The sequence below is a fragment of the Hibiscus syriacus genome, unplaced genomic scaffold (assembly GCF_006381635.1).
Source record: "Hibiscus syriacus cultivar Baekdansim isolate YM2019G1 unplaced genomic scaffold, ASM638163v2 tig00000778_pilon, whole genome shotgun sequence".
NCBI classification, from domain to species: domain Eukaryota; kingdom Viridiplantae; phylum Streptophyta; class Magnoliopsida; order Malvales; family Malvaceae; genus Hibiscus; species Hibiscus syriacus.
This window is the reverse complement of record NW_024061825.1, coordinates 1058293-1079484: the sequence shown is the minus strand read 5'-3', so window position 1 is coordinate 1079484 and position 21192 is coordinate 1058293. Positions and strand designations below refer to the sequence as shown.

General features: G+C 35.9%; 1 protein-coding gene across 1 annotated transcript; it reads right to left on the bottom strand.

Annotated features, from left to right (window-relative positions):
* Positions 1–3308: 3308 nt before the first annotated feature.
* LOC120114424 lies at positions 3309–18549 on the bottom strand. Its single transcript, XM_039135354.1, has 11 exons — positions 18401–18549; positions 15897–18267; positions 14898–15027; positions 14696–14784; positions 14276–14514; positions 13744–13830; positions 13417–13516; positions 13070–13283; positions 12419–12988; positions 3673–3709; positions 3309–3609 (listed from the first exon to the last, which is right to left on the bottom strand). The coding sequence occupies exons 2-11, from the start codon at positions 18144–18146 to the stop codon at positions 3501–3503; spliced, it is 3825 nt and encodes a 1274-aa protein (XP_038991285.1). The 5' UTR covers positions 18147–18267; positions 18401–18549; the 3' UTR covers positions 3309–3500.
* Positions 18550–21192: the final 2643 nt, after the last annotated feature.

Genomic DNA, 21192 nt, shown 5'->3' with positions numbered 1-21192 from the left:
ATTTCGGGCCTTAGAATCAGTCGTCACGGGCTGAGTATTACTCATTTTTTTTACGCAGAATTTCAAAGGATTCGGGAGGTACTTGACCAATATGAGATTTATTCTGGGAAAAAGGTTCGTATGTTCGGATGGAGGGCAGCTCGTGAGGCTCTCCTCGTTGGCTGTCGGCTCTCCCATGTTGATGCCCCGAATGTTCGATGTTGTTGGTGTTGTGCTCTGGATGAGACAGTTGCTCATGCTTTGATGCCGCTCTTGGTGATCGTCCCTCGTTTGCTTGGCGTAGTATCTATTCAACGCTACAAGAATTACGACCGGGTTTTCCTTGGCGTATTGGTATGAACAGCTCAGTGCCCGCCCACCAGGAGCGATGGGGCGGAATTCACCCGGTTCATCTCTCTTCCTCTTATGCCGATGGTGGTTCACAACCGGTCCTTTGTGGGGAGTTCATGATTCGTCATTCTTCCCACTGAAATCATGCTTTTGTTCAGAGCGTGTTCGCCTTTGAGGATGCTCGGGAAATTACGAACTGTCCTATATCTCCCATTTAAAATTAATTATTAACGTAATATATAAAACAAACATGATCGTATCAGCATAAAAATGCAGGGTAAACTACATATTTAGTACCAAAATTATCAGTTTTGGTTTGTTTTAGTACCTAAACTTTTAATTTTTTAAAACCATACGTAACGTTTAGTTTTTGTTTCATTTTAGTACCATAACATTACAAATTTAACACGTTTAATACCTAAACTATCAGCTTTGATCCGTTTTAATTGGTAACTAAACTTTCAATTTTTTAAGAACTTAACGTTAAATTTTGAATGGTTTACTAAAATGAAAAAATGACTAAACTTTAATATGATTTTGAAAATATTGAAAGTTTAAGTACTAAAACGAACCAAAACGGATAGTTTAAGTACTAAATGCTCAAGAATAAAAACAAAATCAGCTAATTTTGGGACGAGATGAGCCAACGATGAAAGGCATTTGTTGTGCCAATATGGATTTCACTAAGTATTCTTATCTTTTTTAATATTTATTATCATTTTCAAGTCACCTCAATTAACAATCATTATATTTGTTTTAAGGGTAAAGTATAAAAATGGTCCCTTGATTATAGGGTGATATTTTGTTAAGTTCTTTTATTATTAAAAATTATAAAATGATCTCTTGATTATAGGACGTTGCTTTGTTGAGTCTCTGACTATTAAAAGTTATAAAATAATCACTTGACTATTCATATGTTTCAAATCATCCTTTTCTGTTAAAAATTGATGGTCGTCTAAGCTGGATGTTAATCTATATATTAACTGAGATATGATAAAATTTGATTCTAGAACCGTTTGAGCTATATTTTGTGAATGGATTCTCAGTTTACATTATTTTGTCAAGCTAGTTCTTCAAATATTATGTTGTCAAGCCAGTGCTTGAAAACAACAACGGTATAGATTAACATAATTAAAATATGATTTTATTATATCTCAGTTAACAAGTTAACGTCCAACTCAGACGACAATTAACTTTTTAACGAAAAATGATGAATTTGGAACATATGAATAGCCATGCTATCATTTTATAACTTTTAATAGTCGAATGACTCAACAGAACAATACCTTATAGTCAGAAGACTATTACTTTTTATAATCGGAAGACTCAACAGAACAATGACGGGACTTGATACTTCTTGTCGGCCAATTACATCTAACTTTATATTATACATGGAATAAAATCTATTTATAATGTATAAAACTCATTAGTTTTATACGAAAATATTAAATGAATTTAAATGGACGACTATAATTAAAATTGTATTCAAATGCCATCTTTTTTCTTCCTATTTTTTTAGAAAAATATAATAATAATAATTATATTTTAGAGTTAATTGCATCATGTGTTCTCAAAGTATAACTCTCATTTTAAATTGGTCTCTTAACCTTTAAGTGTTTTAATTTTACCCCTAAACTATGACTATAATTATAAATTAGACCTCAAACTTTTGGACATTTTAATATCATCCCTAAATTATGACCTTTATTCTAAATTGGTGCCAAACTTTTAGAACATTCCAATTTCATTCCAAACTATATGTATATATTAATCACACCCCTTGTTAATAAATTTGTTATGCCAAGTTATATTATTATATGTTTGAAAAAACAAAAATTTAGGTTAAGTTATGGTTGAAACTAATTATATATTTGGATGAATTTGGGAAATTGGAATGTTAAAAAAATTTTGGGGACTAATTTAGAAAGAGGATCATAGTTTAGGGATAAAATTGAAATGTTTAAAAGTTTAAGGATTAATCTAGAATGAGATTCATAATTTAGGGATGAAATTAAAACATTCAACAGTTTAAGGACCAATTTAAAGTGAGAGTTATAATGCTGACTCAATCGAAATGATGAAATAGCCAAGAGGGGGTGAATTGGCAATTAAAAAATTTGGTGGAAGCTTGAAAAAAAATAAACAAACGAACACAAGAATTTAGAGTGGTTCGACTTTATCAACAAAACTCTACATCCACAACCTTAGCTATCCACACTAAGGATTTCCATAAATTCACTAATTTGTATCTACCTTTGAGGATAAGGTGTAACCTTACAAATCCCTCAAGAATTATGCCCCAAATTATTGAGACACTCTCTCAAAGAGAAAATTACAAATTGCAAACTTATAAAATCTTCACTGTGAATGTGTTTGCACAATTCAAAAACAAATAAGAACACTTGAGAAATGAATACAAATGAGTACAAGAAGTGTTATTTGAAAGCAAAAAGAATATTGAAGAATGTTGACTTGATTTGGCTTAAATTTGTTGTTTATGACTTTCTCTTTTGTCTCTTATCTTCACAAATGGATTTTGATCTTGTTTATATACTCCCTCAATCAATTTCAACCGTTTGAATTATTGTGGGAGTGAATAGAGTCGTTGGGGGGCAATTTCCCACATTAAATGTTGTTCAAAAGCTTGTAGTATCGATACTCCTTGCATTAAATACAAAAATTTGATCGTTGGGAAACTATGGTATCAATACTGTCACAAGAATATCGGTACTACTATATTCTGTAGTATTGATATTGTACATAATATCAGTACCATTTTAAAACCTCCATTATTGGTTTAAATATCATTATGTTGTTATTTATATTTATCCCCAAAAATTGTAGCTTAAATCTTAATTCAGTTCCTGCATGTCAATACAAATATCAATTTAAGAATTTTTAAGTTTAAATATTAATTATATAACCCATTTGTATATGAAAGTAGTTAAGTACTATTAAATATAGTTTATTCTAATAATTTAAGACGAAAGAAACAACTTATTCTTTCACCCAAAGAAGAAATTATACATAAGTATTTGTTCTCCATAAAGAAAGGATTTCATTGGGACTGTGGGCAGCTGCCCTCTATGTAAATCCGATTCTTGAACACATACATTGTGCACCTCGCAAAAACCCGAAACGCCTTTGAGACGATACAATTTCGAGTTAGCCTACATCTCGGGGGAAGCCGGCTTTGCTAATTTGTCCCCGGACTCGTAGTCGACAAGTGTGTTTTCCTTGACCAACACTCTTGCTTCGAGTTCATCGGAACAGCTAAGTTAACTTGATGAACATCATCACTCATTGTATCACTCCCTTTTAGAGGATTGACTGTATTGTTCATCAGGAGAACCTGGTGCTTTTTTCATTTCCATCTCTGTAGTCTCTTCAACAGCAAGCTTAGTTTTGACATCAACGTTGTTTCCTGCATCGACAGCTTCCATTTCACGTTCTTCACGGGATCGAATATTTTTCTCGATAGCAAAGTCTGATGCTGTTTTATTTCCTTGGTCTACTTCATTATTGTCCATAGAGGTAGTGACGTTTTCACTGTCCGAAGCAGGTTCGATTGCCTTATTCCCTGACCGTGAATCAGGCCTATCATCGGATTGATTATCTTCAGCAGGATAATCCAGTCCTGCCTTATTCTGCATCTCATGCGTGTCATGGCTTGGGCTAGGGTGAGCATCATATTTTATATCTGCCCTAGATACATTCCTCGTGTCCGTTTGATTATTCATAAGTGTAGTTTCGTCATTAGGTTCCGGGGATGCATCTGAAGAACCTCTGGTTCCACAAGTATCATTTACAGACACGTTTGGACATTGGGAATTCGAGTCTGTAACTCTAGTTTCACCATTTATCCTACCCGAATGATTCAAATCACCATCCGTATCATTCCCAGATGATGAACCGGGTTTAGATCCGTTAGCCACCTCGGGTGTGATTTGCTCATTAGATATTGGCTCAGTTAGCTTAGCACCTAAAGGAACAGATTTTGAGAAGGTTAAGAACAGTAAATAAAACACAATGGAAAACAATTGACAACAATTGCACTAATTAAAACCTGCGTCAGATGTCGTGTTTTCAAGCTTCAGCAGAAACTTCTGCAGCATATCTATACCCGGGAAGACCAACATATTCATGGACCTCATTTCTTGCTTAACCGAATCCTCCAGAGCAGTGAAACCAAAAACCCCAGTCCATGTAGGCGTAACTTCAGCAATTGCAGGGATGACTAGTTTGTGAACCTTGAGAGAACGGAGAGCCTTCAGAAAAACAAAAGAACGAACAAAATCAGTGATGCAAGGAACAATCGAGTTATGCGTAAGGCTAACAAGATATACACACACAAACATAAACATATAAATACAATCCTTCCTCACAGCTTACCGACTCAATAGCACAGAAAAGCCATCGGAACATTCCCTGATGCCTGTATGCGTGGCGTGTGCCAATGAATGGCATCTCTGCTAGTTGAATTCCATGGAACCTACACACGGCAATAAGATATCAAATTAGTTGGCATTTATTTAAATGATAGATAATCCAGATGAGTGCACCAAATCCAGACAACCAGTAATATCTACAGGAAGAAGTTAAGTGAGCGTGTTTTGTTAGGTAATTCTGGTCTTCACTATGTTTGTCCTACATAATTATTGATCCAACCAAAGATAACCAACTGCACGAGGGGGAAAAGGCACAGCATATCGATCCCTAAATGTTATTTACCTGATCGATGCTGCAGAAATTATTTCATCGCCTCTCTCCAAAATAACCGTGTAAAAGCCACCATAATTCAGCCGGTTGAAGTTTGATCTTTAAAGAAAAAACAGCATATTGCAACCAGTTAAGACATGTTCAAAAGAGAATATTACGCCACGGTAACTACAAGTATAATCCAGGAAAGGAATAGAGAACAGAAGAATCACCAAGCAGAAAATGATAATGGATAAAAAGATTAACCTATATCATAACAAAGCAAGAGTTCAATATATATATATTTAAAAATGTGTACAATCACTATCGAACAGTTCTCTAAAAGCATATCATGACAAGAAAGTAATAAAAATATATATCAAACATAGTCTAAATACTTTAAAACTCAGTGCGATCTGCTATACAAGGACTACTATGGAGAAACTAATAAGACCAACATCCTTTAAAACTCAGCAACCAAAATGCTTACCCGCAATTATAAACGACATTATTTACTATGTTGATCCCACTCCTCCTGTCAACAATGGGCAAAAAGCATTCATCCATCACAGTCAGAGCAACAGCTAGTTTAGAATTGCATTCTACCCTTTGTGGAAGTCCTCTGGCACATATATCTGATTCTGATTCTGTTCTTCGAATAAGAGACCATGAAAATCCTCCTTCTAGTTCATGTTTGACCCCTAGATACTTCTGTAAATGCTCAAAGAGCTGTAGAAACAACAAAGGCATTTCTCAATGTTTCACATGTCAAATGGCATAATCTACGATCTAGCAGAAAATCCATATGCAAACGGCAAACCTTGATGAACTATTTATGTTTAACAACATCATGGTTAAAGAGTGAATGCCACATACAAATAAAGTTCCATTGCCAACAGGATTCATAGTAATATTTTAGTTAGCTACAACAATAGCAACAAATGCCAACACCATCATACAAAGGGCATGATTGCTTCTATAGTAGATTTTTCTCATTTTCTTGGTTTACATCAAATCACAATATTCAGCATTCCAACAAAAGAAGAAAAAAAAAATCTTACCTCTCTGCATGTTTTCCCACAAAAAGGAATAACTAAAAGGTTGGAATCAATATGAATCTCATTTGTCACTTTGATGCATGATTCATGGTCTGCAAAAGTGAAAGGATCAGAATTTTCTGAAAAGAAATCAAGAAGAGGAAACTACACAGCAACTTCAAACTTTAGGAACACCAAAAAGAAGAGAATGAATACATCTTTTCTCGCATAGGCTGCAAGTGAGAAGCACACAAACAGTTACATCATCCTCTTGAGCAATGCTGCTGTCGTTACCACAAAATTTGCATATACAATTTGGACAGTGCCAATCACCAGCTGGTAGAAACTGTAAAAGTGTATATAAGAAAGCTACGTGAAGCCATTAAGCAGAATTGTTAACAAATTCAAAATATATATTTTTCAGATAATAAATATTCTAACCAGAACAAACTTCATCTTTTGGAAGGCAATTAAAAGCCAATGGTTTCAGGTCATCAAAACATAAGTCAAAGCAATTAATATATCTAACAATCATAGTTGAAAATTTCTTGATGGAGGCCGCATTAAGCCACTGAAAAATCATTTCTAATAGTAAATCCAAAACACTGCTGATATTATCTCAGGGAGCAGGTCCTAAGAACAGTCGACAAGGAGAAACATTCGGGAAAAGTAGTGTCTTCTAAAAGTTACAGAAAGGAAATTGGCACAAGCCTTCATTTGTCAAACAAATTACATGTCCAACATATTTAGGGATCCCAATCCATAAATCAATAGTTAATACCTTTAAAAGAACATAACCATATGCTGAAAGGAAGAAATTGTATCGCCTAACAACATATTTCGGGTCACTAAAGTATTCCCTAAATTCTAAACACTAAGAACAATCTAATTAAAACATGCATAACCTGAATAACTGGCCAGAGGTCTACAAGGAAAACTTATAGGAAAAGAAGCAAACAAGAGAGACTCAAGTCACAGCCATTTATAAATGTAAAAATTATGCAGAAGTACCTCTATATTTAGGCAACTCTGATGAAATGTTGAGGGGCAACTGTCACAACAAATCAGATCCCCCCCATCTCCACAAATGCCACAGGTATCATCATTCGGGTCATCACCATTTACATCTACAGAATGAAAACCAATCTGCTCAGACTCTACTTGTCTGTTCCATGCATCTATTTGGCACTGAAGGAGAGAAACACCAGTATCCAAATATATATTCTGAAATGGCTGTCGCAATTTGCTTCCAGCATGAATCTCAAATTTGGAAACTGTAAGGATTTTACTACAACAAACACAGTGGATTCCATCCCCTGTGATCCAGCCCTCTAGCATCACTTTTGTCCGCCTACGGTTCATATACCGCACCTTTTGGCTCAATTGCACAACCTCAGAATCAATCAGCCAGGCAAGAAGTGTTCTTTTCCCATAATATGGAACAAAGTCATCACCCACTGAACTCGCAGCCACATTAGAACCACGAACCAACAAGGTGCATCTGCCAAGTTTTCTACTTTTTCTTCCATGAATATGACGATAATTGGATATAGAGGATGTTTTTTCATAGCTATCATGCACCTGGAGAGACTTTTGACCTTTTGCATATCCACTGAAGGCATGATTATAATTCATCCTACGTTTCATTGACTTACTCTTCATTAAGGAACTTAGTTTCTCCTCATGACTCAAGCTATCCATACTCTCATCTTCATGCCTGGTACTTGAAGATTTCTTACAGTCAGGTTCTTGAGCATCCTCACTGCCACTTTCATCTTTTCGCTTATTTTTCACCTCTCTTTTCATCTTCTTTCCAGTTTTCCTTGTTAATTGGCTGAGTACTTCATCTGATAATGGTGTAAATGCAGGACCATCGCCAGATGGTTTGCGCAGATTGCCCTCATCTAGCTGCTTTTGAAGTGCATCATATGCCTTGATGATGGACCAGTACGCGGTTCCAGCTGGGTTGATGTACACTGCATCCAAGTAATCCCTGTTCCTCCTTGGTCTATAATCTATTGTCCAGCCTGCTTCCTGAAGCATCTCCCGTATTCTTTCACGTAATTTCTGTTTCTCTGTGCCACATCCACGCCTATTTTTTCCTTCTTTGATTCTGGTAGGCTGAAGCTGCTCAACTTGATCTTTCTCCTCTTTGCTTCTTACCTTCTTTTTCCTGTTAGAAGTTTCTTTACCCTTTGGTCGTAGCTTCAGAAACGTATCACTGTCCTCAGAATCAGAGTCAGTGACCATATTCTTCATAGTTGTTGGTGTCGTTAGCATATTCGTTTTCCTTTTCTCTTTCCTACCAAATGAAACAGGCTTCTCAAGAACTTCGGTATCAGAGTACAACGATGAACAGGCATGCAAGTTTCTCCGAATTCTATCATCAATCCTTGAACCCCTCTGGCCTTCCTCAGCTTCCAAGTGATCAACATTTTTCAAAGTCTCGAAAACCTTTTTTTTCTTGTTCACCATTACCTTCAAAACACCATTTTTGCCTTGAACCCTGATGGGTTCATCTGAATCAGCCATATACCTCTCCCTCAATAACGGATAATGCATCAGAGTGCCATCCCTATCCTTCCTAAACCTGTTTCTATCATCATGATCACCCCAACTCATCCCTTCACTTTTATCGAAGTACAAATTCTCGTTCTTCTTCTTCTTCTCATGAAAAGCATGCCTACTAGGACCACTCTCATATTCTCTCTCAATACTCATCCGACCAACTGCAGGCATCGAACCAGACAGTCTCCTCCCGCCAACCTCTTCCCCACCATAATTAAATCTGCTCCTTCTCATAATCATATCCTTTTCAAGTCCGTCATACTCATCAAAGTCAAACACCTCTAACCTACTCCTCTTACTCTCACTCAAATCCTCCCCATTCCAACCAAATAAACCTTTGTCACTTGGCCTCACCCTCTCCTCCCTACTCCTCTTCCTACCAATTTCACTCTCTTCATAAGCAGCTAAACCATTACAAACTTGAATTGTTTCCATCCCAGCACGACTTCGAGGTGGCATAACTAGTTCATCGCTAGAACCCGAATCACACATAATCATCCTAGACCTCCTCTTATATGTTTTAGGCTCGTGAATCTCGCGGGTCCCTGCGGACCCGGCTCCACCAGAACCATCCCCTTTCTTCCTCACAATCAAACACCCCGAATGGATCCTATTCTTCACCACACCCGAATGCTCACCAGATCTCAATCGCTCTTCCATCAAAATGGAACCGAAAAAAGAAAAACCTAAATTCCAATTATTTTCCTCAAATAATCACAAATTCAAAACATAATCCGTTAAAGACAGAAGAACAAAACCCAAATCTCTCTGATCAACCAGATCTGTACTGAAAAACTCCCAGAATAAAAAAAAGATAGATAAAAACCAGACTGAATTAATATCTTTTTTTTAAAAAAATTGTTTAAATGATTCAAACGAGATAATGTCTTGGATGAAAAGTGATAACTCGCTGTAGACAAAACGGGGTTACCTTTTCCGGCAATTCACCGTCGTTAACTGACGCAATTCTCCGACGAAGAAAACGAGAGGAGAAAAGGTTGAGAAAGAATCCAAGGGGCAGAGAGAGACAGAGGGAAACACATATATACTTCGGCTTTTGATTATATAAAATTAAAAGAAATAACAGAGGAAACAAATCCCAAAGCTGCTGTGAAATTAATTATAACTAATTAAATTATGATGATTAATTTATTTGTCTTTATTTCTTTTTTCATCTTTTACATTTCCTTGTTAGAATAAGAACTCTATGAATTTAATAAAATTTTAATTTAGTCCCAAATTAATTTTAAAAATCCATGACTTTTTAATTAAATTTATAAATTTAGATTTAATTTTCAAATAATGAAACACGCTCCAAAATTAAACAACATCATTATCTAAATATTAAAAAATTATATAATTTTAAAATAAAATAAAATATAAAAATATTTTATTTTTTAGATGATGATGTCACATAATTTAGAATATTATAGCATTCTATTTTAATGGAACCCTATATTAATAAAATAAATAAATTCAAAGATCAAAGTGAGAAAAGTTAAAAGTTCCAAAAGAAAAAAAAAATTGATGACCCTTATTACATACCCATATGTAATAAGGTAAGGGGGAGGTAAGATAGTAGGTTACCCCCAACGCCGGGTTGAGAGCAGTTTCCGTGGGAGACCTCCAAATTATGAAATACCCTCCGTGGGACTCGATCCCACGACCTCAAGGTTAAGAACCTTGTGCTCTACCAACTGAGCTTGATGGTCATTTCTAAAAGTTCCAAAAGAAGCGTGTGAAAATTTTAGAGACCAATCTGAAATATATTGTCTAATTCAAGGACTAAATGTCTTTTTATCCCTTTCATTTTGGTTGTTTAAGAGAAGAGTGGGGTAGGGATGGCAACTCAACCCGAATCCGACGGGTTCCGACCCGATCGAGTCGGATTTTTTTTAAAAAATTTCGGGTTCGGGTCGGGTCGGGTTTTTTTTAAATGTACTGTTCGGGTCAGGTTTAGGGTGAAAAAAATCCGACCCGACCCGACCCGAAAAATATATAAAATTTTATCCTATATATTTAGGGATAATTACAATAATGTCCCTCCATATATAATTTTTTTCAATTAAGTCACTGTTTTCATTGAATAAAATTTTTTTTATTATTATTTCGGGTCGGGTCGGGTCGGGTCGGGTTTCTAAGTCATATATTCGGGTCGGGTCGGGTCACGGGTGAAAAACCCTTTCTTCTCGAGTCGGGTGGCCCAAAAACCCGACCCGACCCGACCCATTGCCATCCCTAGTGGGGGGCCTCGGGGCAGTAAGGTACGACACCGTTTTTGCACATGTCAGATAGGGCCCACCATTTCCGTCTGCTTACATGATAACTCTCGTTACTCACTTTCACCGTTTTTAGTTTTACCGTTCGACAGTTTTCAAGACCTTTTTTTCAGATTATTCAAATCATTATTTATTTGGTTTAATATAAGAATAACTGTATAAATTAATTTTTTATATTTATTTTATTAAATATACGTGTCTAATATTTTTTCGTTCTATTTTTAGGTTCTTATCGTTAAAAAATTCGTCAAGTGACATATATCATGTTTATATTTTTTTACTCCTTTTAAATAAAATATTATTTTAAAAAATTTAGAAAATCTAAACATGACACGTGTCACTTAACGGTTTTTAAATGTAAACACTTAAAAGTGTAACATACAAAATATTAGAAACTTATTTTTAACAAAAAAAAATAAGTAGATACCAAAATTTAATTTTAAGTATAGTATGGGTACTTATTTTTATATTAAACATGTGGTTTTTTTATTTTTTTATAAAAGTTTATATTGGTTAAAGAAATATTGTAAAGCAATATATTTAATATATTTATTTTATTAAATAAAATAAATGTTAATAATTCCTATACTTTTATAAGTTGGGCTGGAAAAAAAATCATAATTTTAAACTTCAGTTGAAGAAAAAAATAGTTAATTGTATCATATACATTTTTTTAAATATTTTAATTTTTTTCTAAAATACAACTCGCATTCTAAATTAATCTTTAAATTTTTTAATATTATAATTTTATTTTCAGATTATGATTTTTATTCTAAATTAATCCTCATTTTTTTAAAATTTCTCAATTTAATCCATCCAAATATATAATTAATTTCAATCATGATTGAACTTAATTTTTCCAAGCATATAACAATATAATTTGATCTAACGAACTGAAGATGTATTAATATATATTGATATTTTGGGAGAAAATCAAAACATTCAAAAACTTGTAAACCAATTTAGAATAAGTCATAATTTAAGGATAAAATTAAAAACATTGAAAAGTTTGAGAATTGATTTAGAAAGAGTCGTAAATTGAAAATAAAATTAACTCGTTCAAAAGTTTATATACCAGGTCATACGATCAAATTAACTCAAAAAGTTAATTTTTTTTTCTAGTCACTTGCGGTAATTACATCATACAATCAAAAGTAAAGGATTACAGTGATTCGACTTCGACTCTTGATCATTCATACATACTATGCTCCTCGGAATAAACCCGAATGATCTCTGTGAAGATCCAATCTTGATTTAGTTTCCATCTCTATTGCATCAGGATTTCTTGGGGGAAGCCGGGTTTACTAATCCGTCCCCGGAATCAGAATCCGCAAGTTCATTCTCTTTAATCGAGACTCGAACTTCAAACTTCATCGGACGCATCTGCACTGTCTACTCGATGAACGTAAGTACTCGTATCACTTCCTTTAGAACATTGACTGTTATGTTCATCAGGGGAATCGAAAACTGTATCGCTTCATTTAGAAAGTTGACTGGTATGTTCTGCAGTCTCTTCAACTGCATGCTTAGTTTTGGAATCAGAAGCAGCACCAATATTGTTATCTTCTTTGACAGCTTCCGGATCACCGTCTTCTCGAAATCGAGTATTTTTATTGATGGCAGAATCTGATATTGTTGTGTTTCCCACGTTATAGTTCGTAGAGGTATTTTCACTGTCAGAAGCAGATTCAGTTTCCTTGTCCCCTGACCGTGAATCGGTCCCATCATCGGACTGATTATCTTCAGCAAGATAATCCCATCCTGCATTATTCTGCATCTCAAGCCTAGATTCATTCCTCGAGTCTGCTGTTTGATAGTCGGCGAGTGTAGTTTCGCCATTAGGTTCCGGGGATTTATCAAAAGAACCACTGTTTCCACAAGTATCGTTTACAGAAACATTTGGAAATTCGGAATCTGAATCAGCGGCTGCGGTTTCACCATTTATTCGACTAGAATGATGCAAAACACCAACATCGCATTCTTGAGTATCAATCCCAGATGACGAACCGGGTTCAGATCCGCTAGCCACCTCGGGTGTGATATTTCCATTAGATCTTGGTGCAGCTTGCTTAACACCTAAAGGAGCAAATTTTGTGAAGTTAAGAACAGTAAATAAACATAATGAAAACAAATGGCAACAATTGTATTAACTAAAACCTGCGTCGGTCATCAAGTTCGCATCCGTGTTTTCTAACTTCAGCAGAACCTTCTGCAGCATAGGTATACCCGGGAAGACCAACATATTCAAGGACCTCATTTCTTGCCTAACTGATTCCCCTAGAGCAGTGAAGCCAAAAACAGCAATCCATGTATGTGTAAGTTCAGCAGTTGCAGGGATGACTAGTTTGTGAACATTGAGAGAACAAAGAGCCTTCAGAGAAACAAAAAGAACGAACCAAGTCAATAATGCAAGGAACAATAGAGTTAAGCATGAGGTTGACATGATATATATGTATATGTACATGAAGGCACTTAAATTAAATGAATCCCTCCTAACAGCTTACCGACTCAATAGCACTGAAAAGCCGTCGGAACATTCCCTGATGCCTGTATATGTGGCGTGTGCCAATGAACGGCATCTCTGCTAGCTGAGTTCCATGGAACCTACATACGGAAATACAATACCAAATTGGTAAACAGTAACTTGAATGATAGATAACCAGATGCATTCATCAAATTCACCCGACCGGTAAAATTTACTCCAAGAAGTCGGGTGAGTATGTTTGTTTAGTTATTCTGGCCTTCACTATGTTTGGCAATTTAATAGATCCTACCAAAGATAAATAACACCGAGGAAAGGTGCAGCATACAGATGCCAGAATGTTAATTACCTGATTGATGCTGCAGAAATTATTTCATCGCCTCTCTCCAGAATAGCAGTGTAGAATCCAGAATAATTTAGACGGTTGAAGTTTGATCTTTAAAGATAAAAGCAGAAAAATTAAAAAAAGTTGAATAAAATAATATAAAAAATTGCTTAATAAGATATATATCCCTCAGATCCTTTAGAAAACTGTTATATAATATATAGAACTAGAGCATACAATCACGATCCAACAGTTCTCTGAAAGCATAACCATAATCTGACCAGAAAAATCATAATGTGCATACTGAAACATTCTGTTGACCCAAACCCAGAAATACCTCTTCATACTAAATATCAAACATAATCCAGATAAACGTAGTGGGAAAATTCAAAAATGAAAGGATAAAATAAATAAAATCCATTTCACAAATTAGAACAAGACTAATGATTAACATCATCGAGAGACGGAAAAAATAGCATGATCTGCTAAACAAGCACTACTATGGAGAAACTAATGAGACAAACATCCTTCAAAATTCAGCAACCAAAATGCTTACCCACAGTTATAAAGGACATTATTTACTAAGTTGATCCCACTTCTCTTGTCAAGGATTGGCAAAAAGCATTCGTCCAGCACAGTCATTGCAACAGCTAGTTTAGAATTGCATTCCACCCTTTGTGGAAGCCCTCTGGCAAATATATCTGAATCTGCATCTGTTCTTCGAATAAGAGACCATGAAAATCCTCCTCCTAGTTCATGTTTGACCCCTAGACACTTCTGTAAATGCTCAAAGAGCTGTAGAAACAACAAAAACATTTCTTAAGAAAGTGTGCCTTCACATGTTTAAACATAGTGCTTTCATAGAGTAGCCGTGAACCAGAACAAAACCATGAATGCTTCCTCGATCGATTTCCCATTTTCTTGGTTTACATCTAATCACAATATTCAGAATTCCAACAGGAGAAAAATATATTACCTCACTACATGTCTGCCCACAGAAGGGAAGAGTCAAACTGCTGGATACAGTATGAATCTCTTCTGTCACTTTGATGCAAGATTTGTGGTCTGCAATAGCGGAAAGGATCAGATTATTTTTGAAAATAAACCAAGGAGAGGAAACTACAAAGGAAATTAAAACTTAAAAGAATAGAGAACGCCAAAAAGAAGAGAAAAGGTACATCTTTTCTCGCACAGGTAGCAAGTGAGAAGGGGACAATCTGTTATAGCATCCTCTTGAGCAATGCCGCTGCAATTACCACAAAATTTGCATATACAATATGGACATTCCCATTCAACCTCTGGTAGAAACTGCAAAAGTGTATATATAAAAGCTAAGTGAAGCGACTAAGCAGCATTGCTAACAAGAACAATCCAAGTTTGTGTTCGACCACTAAGCAATATAAGTCAACAGGCAGAAAAGGCCAAAAACGCAAACTTTCAATCAGGAGTACAAATTCAACTTTCTTTCTAAAATAGTAATGCTGTAAGAAGGATAAACTATTTTCACCTCATCTTTTGGAAGGAAATTAAAAACCAATGGTGTTCTGGTCATCAAAACATAAGACAAAAAGCAATTAATATATTTAACAGTCAATGTTGATTTTTATTTTTATGGAGCAGCATTACGCCACTGATAAACATTTCTTGCATTAAATCCAAAACATTGCTGATACAAACTCAGGGAGCAGGTCCTAAGAACAGACAGCTAGGAGAAAACATTCAAAAGAGGGCATGTCTTCAAAAAATTGTAGAAAAGAAAGAGACCCATGCATTCACATGTAACATAAATTACATGTCCAACTGCTAATCAGAGGACACTTCAGAATGCCCTTCAATTCTGTTTGGCTCTAATAGAATTTAGGAATCCCTAAACATAAGATCAATAGTTAAAGCCTTCAAAAGAAGGTAATGTTCTGCTTAAACAAAGAAATTGTATTAACAAACAACGTATTTAGACTAAGCTCTGGTCATTTACTCCATTCAATTAACACAACCGCTATTTCTCATGAGGAAGCAAGAAGAGAGTTGGCCTCAGGTCGGTTTTTTTTTTTTGGGGGGGGAGGATTGACCCAGAAGTCTGAGGAAAACTTACAAGGGGAAAAAAACCAAGAAGAAAGCTGACCACCGTTTATAAATGTAAAACACTATACAGCAGGGCAAAAATTATGCAGAAGTACCTCTATATTGAGGCAGTTCTGATGAAATGTTGAGGGACAAGTGTCGCAACATATCAGATCCCCACCATCTCCACAAATGCCACAAACATCATCACCGAGGTCATCACCATTTACATCTACAGAATGAAAACCAATCTGCTCAGACTCCACTTGTCTGTTCCATGCATCTATTTGGCAATGAAGGAGAGAAACACCAGTATCCAAATATATATTCTGAAATGGTTGTCGCAATTTGCTTCCAGCATGAATCTCAAATTTTGAAGCTGTTAGGATTTTACTACAACAACCACAGTGGATTCCATCCCTTGTGATCCAGCCTTCTAGCATCACTCTTGCTCGTCTACGCTTCATATACTGCACCTTTTGGCTCAAGTGCACAGCCCCAGAATCAATCAGCCAGGCAAGCAGTGTTCGTTTCCCATAATATGGAACAAAGTTATCACCCTCCGAACTCGCACCCACATTTGAACCACGAACCAACAAGGTGCATCTGCCAAGTTTTCTACTTTTTCTTCCATGAAGAAGATGAGAATTTGATATAGAGGATGGTTTTTCGTAGCTATTATGCACATGGAGAGAACTTTGAACTTTTGCATTTCCACTGAAGGCATCATTGTCATTCATCCTAGATTTAGATGACTCGCCCTTCATGAAGGAACCTAATTTCTCTTCATGACTCAAGCTATCCATACTCTCTTCTTCATGCCTGATACTTGAAGATTTCCTAGCAACAGGTTCTAGAGCATTCTCACTGCCACTTTCATCTTTTCGCTTATTTTTCATCTCCCTTTTCATCTTCTTTCCTGTTTTCCTTGTTAATTGGCCGAGTACTTCATCTGATAATGGGGTAAATGCAGGACCATCGCCTAAGGGTTTGCGCTCATTGTCCTCATCTAGCTGCTTTTGAAGTGCATCATATGCCTTGATGATGGACCAGTACGCAGTTCCAGCAGGGTTGATGTACACTGCATCCAAGTAATCCCTGTTCCTCCTTGGCCTATAATCTATGGTCCAACCTGCTTCCTGAAGCATCCCCCTTATTCGTTCCCGTAATTTCTGTTTTTCTGTGCCACATCCACGCCTAACTTTTCCTTCTTTGCTTCTGGTAGGCTGAAGCTGCTCAACTTGAGCTTTCTCCTCTTTGCTATTAACCCTCTTTGTTGGATTAGAAGCTTCGGTATCCTTTGGTAACAGCTTCGGAGATGTACCACTGTTCTCTGAATCAGAATCAGATACCTTATTCTTCTTAGTTGTTGGTATCCTTAGCAAACTCTTTTTCTTTTTCTTTTTCCCGCCAAAAGAAACAGGCTTCACAAGAACTTCTGTCTCAGAGCACAATGATGGATTGACATGCAAGTTCTTCCTAATTGCATAATCAATCCTTGAACCAATCTGGCCTCCCTCATCTTCCAAGTGATCAAAATTTTTCAAAGGCTCACCAAACTTCTTTCTCTTGTTCACCATTACCTTCAAAACACCATTTTTTCCCTGAACCCTGATGATTTCATCTGAATCAGCCATATACCTCTCCCTCAACAACTGATAATGCATCGAAGTGCCATCCCTATCCTTCCTAAACCTGTTTCTATCATCATGATCACCCTGACTAATCCCTTCACTTTTATCATAGTACAATTTCTTCTTCTTCTTCTTCTTCTTCTTCTTCTTCTTCTTCTTCTTCTTCTTCTCATTAAAAGCATGCATGCTTGGACCACTACCGTATTCCCTCTCAAAACTCATTTGAGTAAACGCAGGCATTGAACCCAACAATCGCCTCCCGGTTAAATTGTCTCCACCATAATCAATTCTGTTCCTTTTCATAATCATATCCTCATCATATCCATCATATTCATTAACGTCAAAAACATCTAACCTATTCCTCGTACTCTCACTCAAATCCTCATCATTCCAACCAATGAAACCTTCCTCACATGACGCTATCCTCTCCTCCCTGTTCCTCTTCCTACCAATTTCACTCGCTTCATAAAAAGCTAAACCATTAGAAACCTGAAATGCTTCCGGCCCAACCCTCCTCCGAGGTGGCATTAGTAGCTCATCGCTAGAACCTGAATCACTCGTAATCATCCTAGGCCTCTTCTCATCTGTTTTAGACCCATAAATCCAACGGGCCCCTGTGGACCCGGCTCCAACCGAACCATCCCCTTTCTTTCTCACGATCAAACACCCCGATTGGCTCCTATTCTTCACCACAATCCCCGAATGCTCACCAAATCTCAATCGTTCATCCATCAAAACCAGACATGCAAAAAAAAAACTAAATTCCTATTATTTTCCTCAAATTCATCAAAAATTAAAACAAAATCCGTTTAAAAAAGAAGAATGAAACCTAAATCTAGCTCTACCACCAGATCTGTGCTGAAAATTTCCCAGAAAAAAAAATAAAAGAAAAAAGTAAAAAACCAGACTGAATAAATACAATTAATTTTATTTAAAAAATGTCTAAAATTTTCAAACGAGATAATGTCTTGCGCTAAGAGTGATACCTCGATGTTGATAAAATACAGTTTCCTTTAACCGGCAATTCGCCGGCGATAACTGACGCAATTCTCCGGCGAAGAAAACTAGGGGAGAAAATTGGGGGGGGGTGAATCAAAGGGGCAGAGAAACAGAGAAAAAATAGATTATATATAATCTGGTAGTATTTGTTATGAATCAAAGCCAGCAGAGCAAAATCCAACGAGGAATGCCAGCTCGTAAGATGAGTCAGCCAAATTTTGTTATTGAATATGCAATGAGGCAATGACGTTGAAAGACTACAATCGTTTTAATGCATCGGCTTGCTTATATAAACGGTAAATTATAAATATTTACCACTCAATTTTTTTATTTCTATTTAGATCAATAAAGTTTTAAAAAATATTAAGGGTAAACTACTCCAATGGTCATTAATATTTAGGTTAGTTTTCATTTTCACTACTGATGTTTCAAAAGTTACAAATTGGTCACTAACGTTCTCGTTTGTTACTTTTATCGATACTTCTCGTTTCATGGAACATGTGTTTGTATTTACAGTAAACCATTTATGTTGGTGCCAATACTTTTTGTCATTGATCAATGCAGGTTTTCAAATCCTATGGTTGGACGCTGCCTCCGATTTTAATTTCGTTGTTGTTTGCCACTGGCCCGAAAGCTTTCCTCATGGCACTAGCACTTCCACTTGGGCAGTCGACGATAACTTTGGCCTTCAAAACGATCTCGGGAAAGCCACGAAGCAAGCAGAAGCGTAATGCCAGGGTGAGGAAAGTGAAAAAATACGCACCGTGAGAAATGTTAAAAGGGAGAGAGAACATGAAGGCTCGAAGGATAGAAAGGGAATGAATGAGGGTTATCAATCATGGACTGTCGATAACGATTATCTCAACGAGAGTGACCAAGGCACGAGTAGCTTTGGTGGATGGGACGAGCTCGATGGCATGGGATCGATGAGAACACCGTCAGCAGTTGAAAATGGACGACAACAGACCGCAAAGGTGAAGGACAAGTCTAGTATGGAACAAAGCAAAAGCAATGAACCTTTTCTGTTGAGATTGTAGATTGTTGTGCTCCCATTTTTAAGTTCGTGGACTAAGTTGTTTTGGTGACTACGTTTACTGCAAGCCTAGTGGTGGAACATGACATCTTTGATTTCTTGTGTGCAGCATATTTGCTCGTTTCGGTTCCGGTTCCGGTTCTCAGCCGTGTTTGAGGCCAGAATCACACGTGTATGCGTCTGAATAATACTTATTGAAAATTGATTCAAACCACACTATTTAATTCCATTTTCTTAAATTCGATTTGACTTTCAGCATTTTTAGATTGATTCATAAATCCACGACAGTTAGATGAACAATTAAATGTACATTGACACATGGATTAATTAAAGAACACTTTAGGTATTCTTTCAATTAAAATGTATACATAAAGTATTTTTTATATCAAAATACATACTTCAAATATTCAATTTTTTCCATCTAAGTTCTGACAAAGTTGACACATGGATTAATTAAAGCATAAATTAGCTACTTAAATCAAAAGGATAGTATAATTTAGGTACCTATTTTGACCAAAATGGTAATTTTAGGTGCTTAAATGAAAAATATAATATACTTTAAGTAATTATTTATGATATAAGCCTAAAAATATATTTCTCAAGTTTCTTGGAACACAAGCTACTTTACTTATAAATACCGTTCACAATTTGGAAAAAAAAGAACCCTGCGATTTTTGTTTTCCTTTTCAAATTTCAATGACAGTGCAAGCTACGATGACAAAAAGAAGAAAGGAATCGCCATTAGCATCAAGGGTTGATGAACTTCCTGCGCATATCTTGAGATCAATCTTCAACAGGTTAAGTTTCAATGATCTTGTTCAAGCCAAATCCGTTTGTCGTTCATGAACTTACTTGGAGATGAGCTTACTTCAAAGATGCCGTGACTCGTGATGATATCATCGGTGAATAATCCGAGAGCTTTGTAGATTGGGTAGCTAATGGAGATTTTCTTCTTCCGATAATCGTCAAGTCAAACTAGTTCGTTATAGATCCGTGATAGAATTCATTTCAACCACAAGAAGAAAAAATTGAATCCATCCGAATGATAGATTCGAGATAATAAAAATAAATCGGTCGAAGGTCTGGCTTCTACTAGAGGAAAAGCAAATTTTCAGCTCATGTTATATCCGATGATACGACCGCATTTGCTTTAATCATGATGAATTCATTAGGTGGTGTAAATTGGTGCCTATAGCTAATTCATTTTGTAGCTCTGATTGCCTCTATCTGGAAAAAAAAAAAGCCATAGGGATTTCGATTCCTAATGCTTGTAAATATTTCATAAATAGATTTATGTCATCTTATTGAGATCCCCTTAACATTATTGGTATTCATGTGTTTCTTCGTGCTTCGGTATAGCATCTTTTTGGGAAATACATAAATGTGCATTCACAAATTTATCATTTCATGTTATGGAACTTTTGTCTCGTATATTATTATTAGTTTAAATATTGAAATTTTATATTTTTAGATCACTTCAAGTAATATTAAATTAAAATTTTGGACAAAAATTTACTTGGAAATTAAGTTTTTTTTTCTTGAATCATAGAAGAGGGAGGGGCTTCAAAAATTTACTTGGTGCCAATGATATCATCACGAGTCACTTTGGATGCAGTTCAGTCCATTCTCTAAAAAAATTCACGACCTATGTGCTTATTAATTTTTCATCATATCAATAATAATAATATCATCGCGTTAACTTTTTTGTATTTATAACTAAACAAACATTTAATTATTTTGTACAAA

Excerpts from the sequence above, each read along its gene's own strand:
- LOC120114424 (XM_039135354.1), bottom strand. The coding sequence starts at position 18,146 with ATGGATGAACGATTGAGATTTGGTGAGCATTCGGGGATTGTGGTGAAG. Across the intron at positions 14,785-14,897 it reads CTACCTGTGCGAGAAAAGAT|ACCACAAATCTTGCATCAAA; the intron begins GTACCTTTTCTC and ends CCGCTATTGCAG. Across the intron at positions 14,515-14,695 it reads GTGGGCAGACATGTAGTGAG|CTCTTTGAGCATTTACAGAA; the intron begins GTAATATATTTT and ends TTGTTTCTACAG.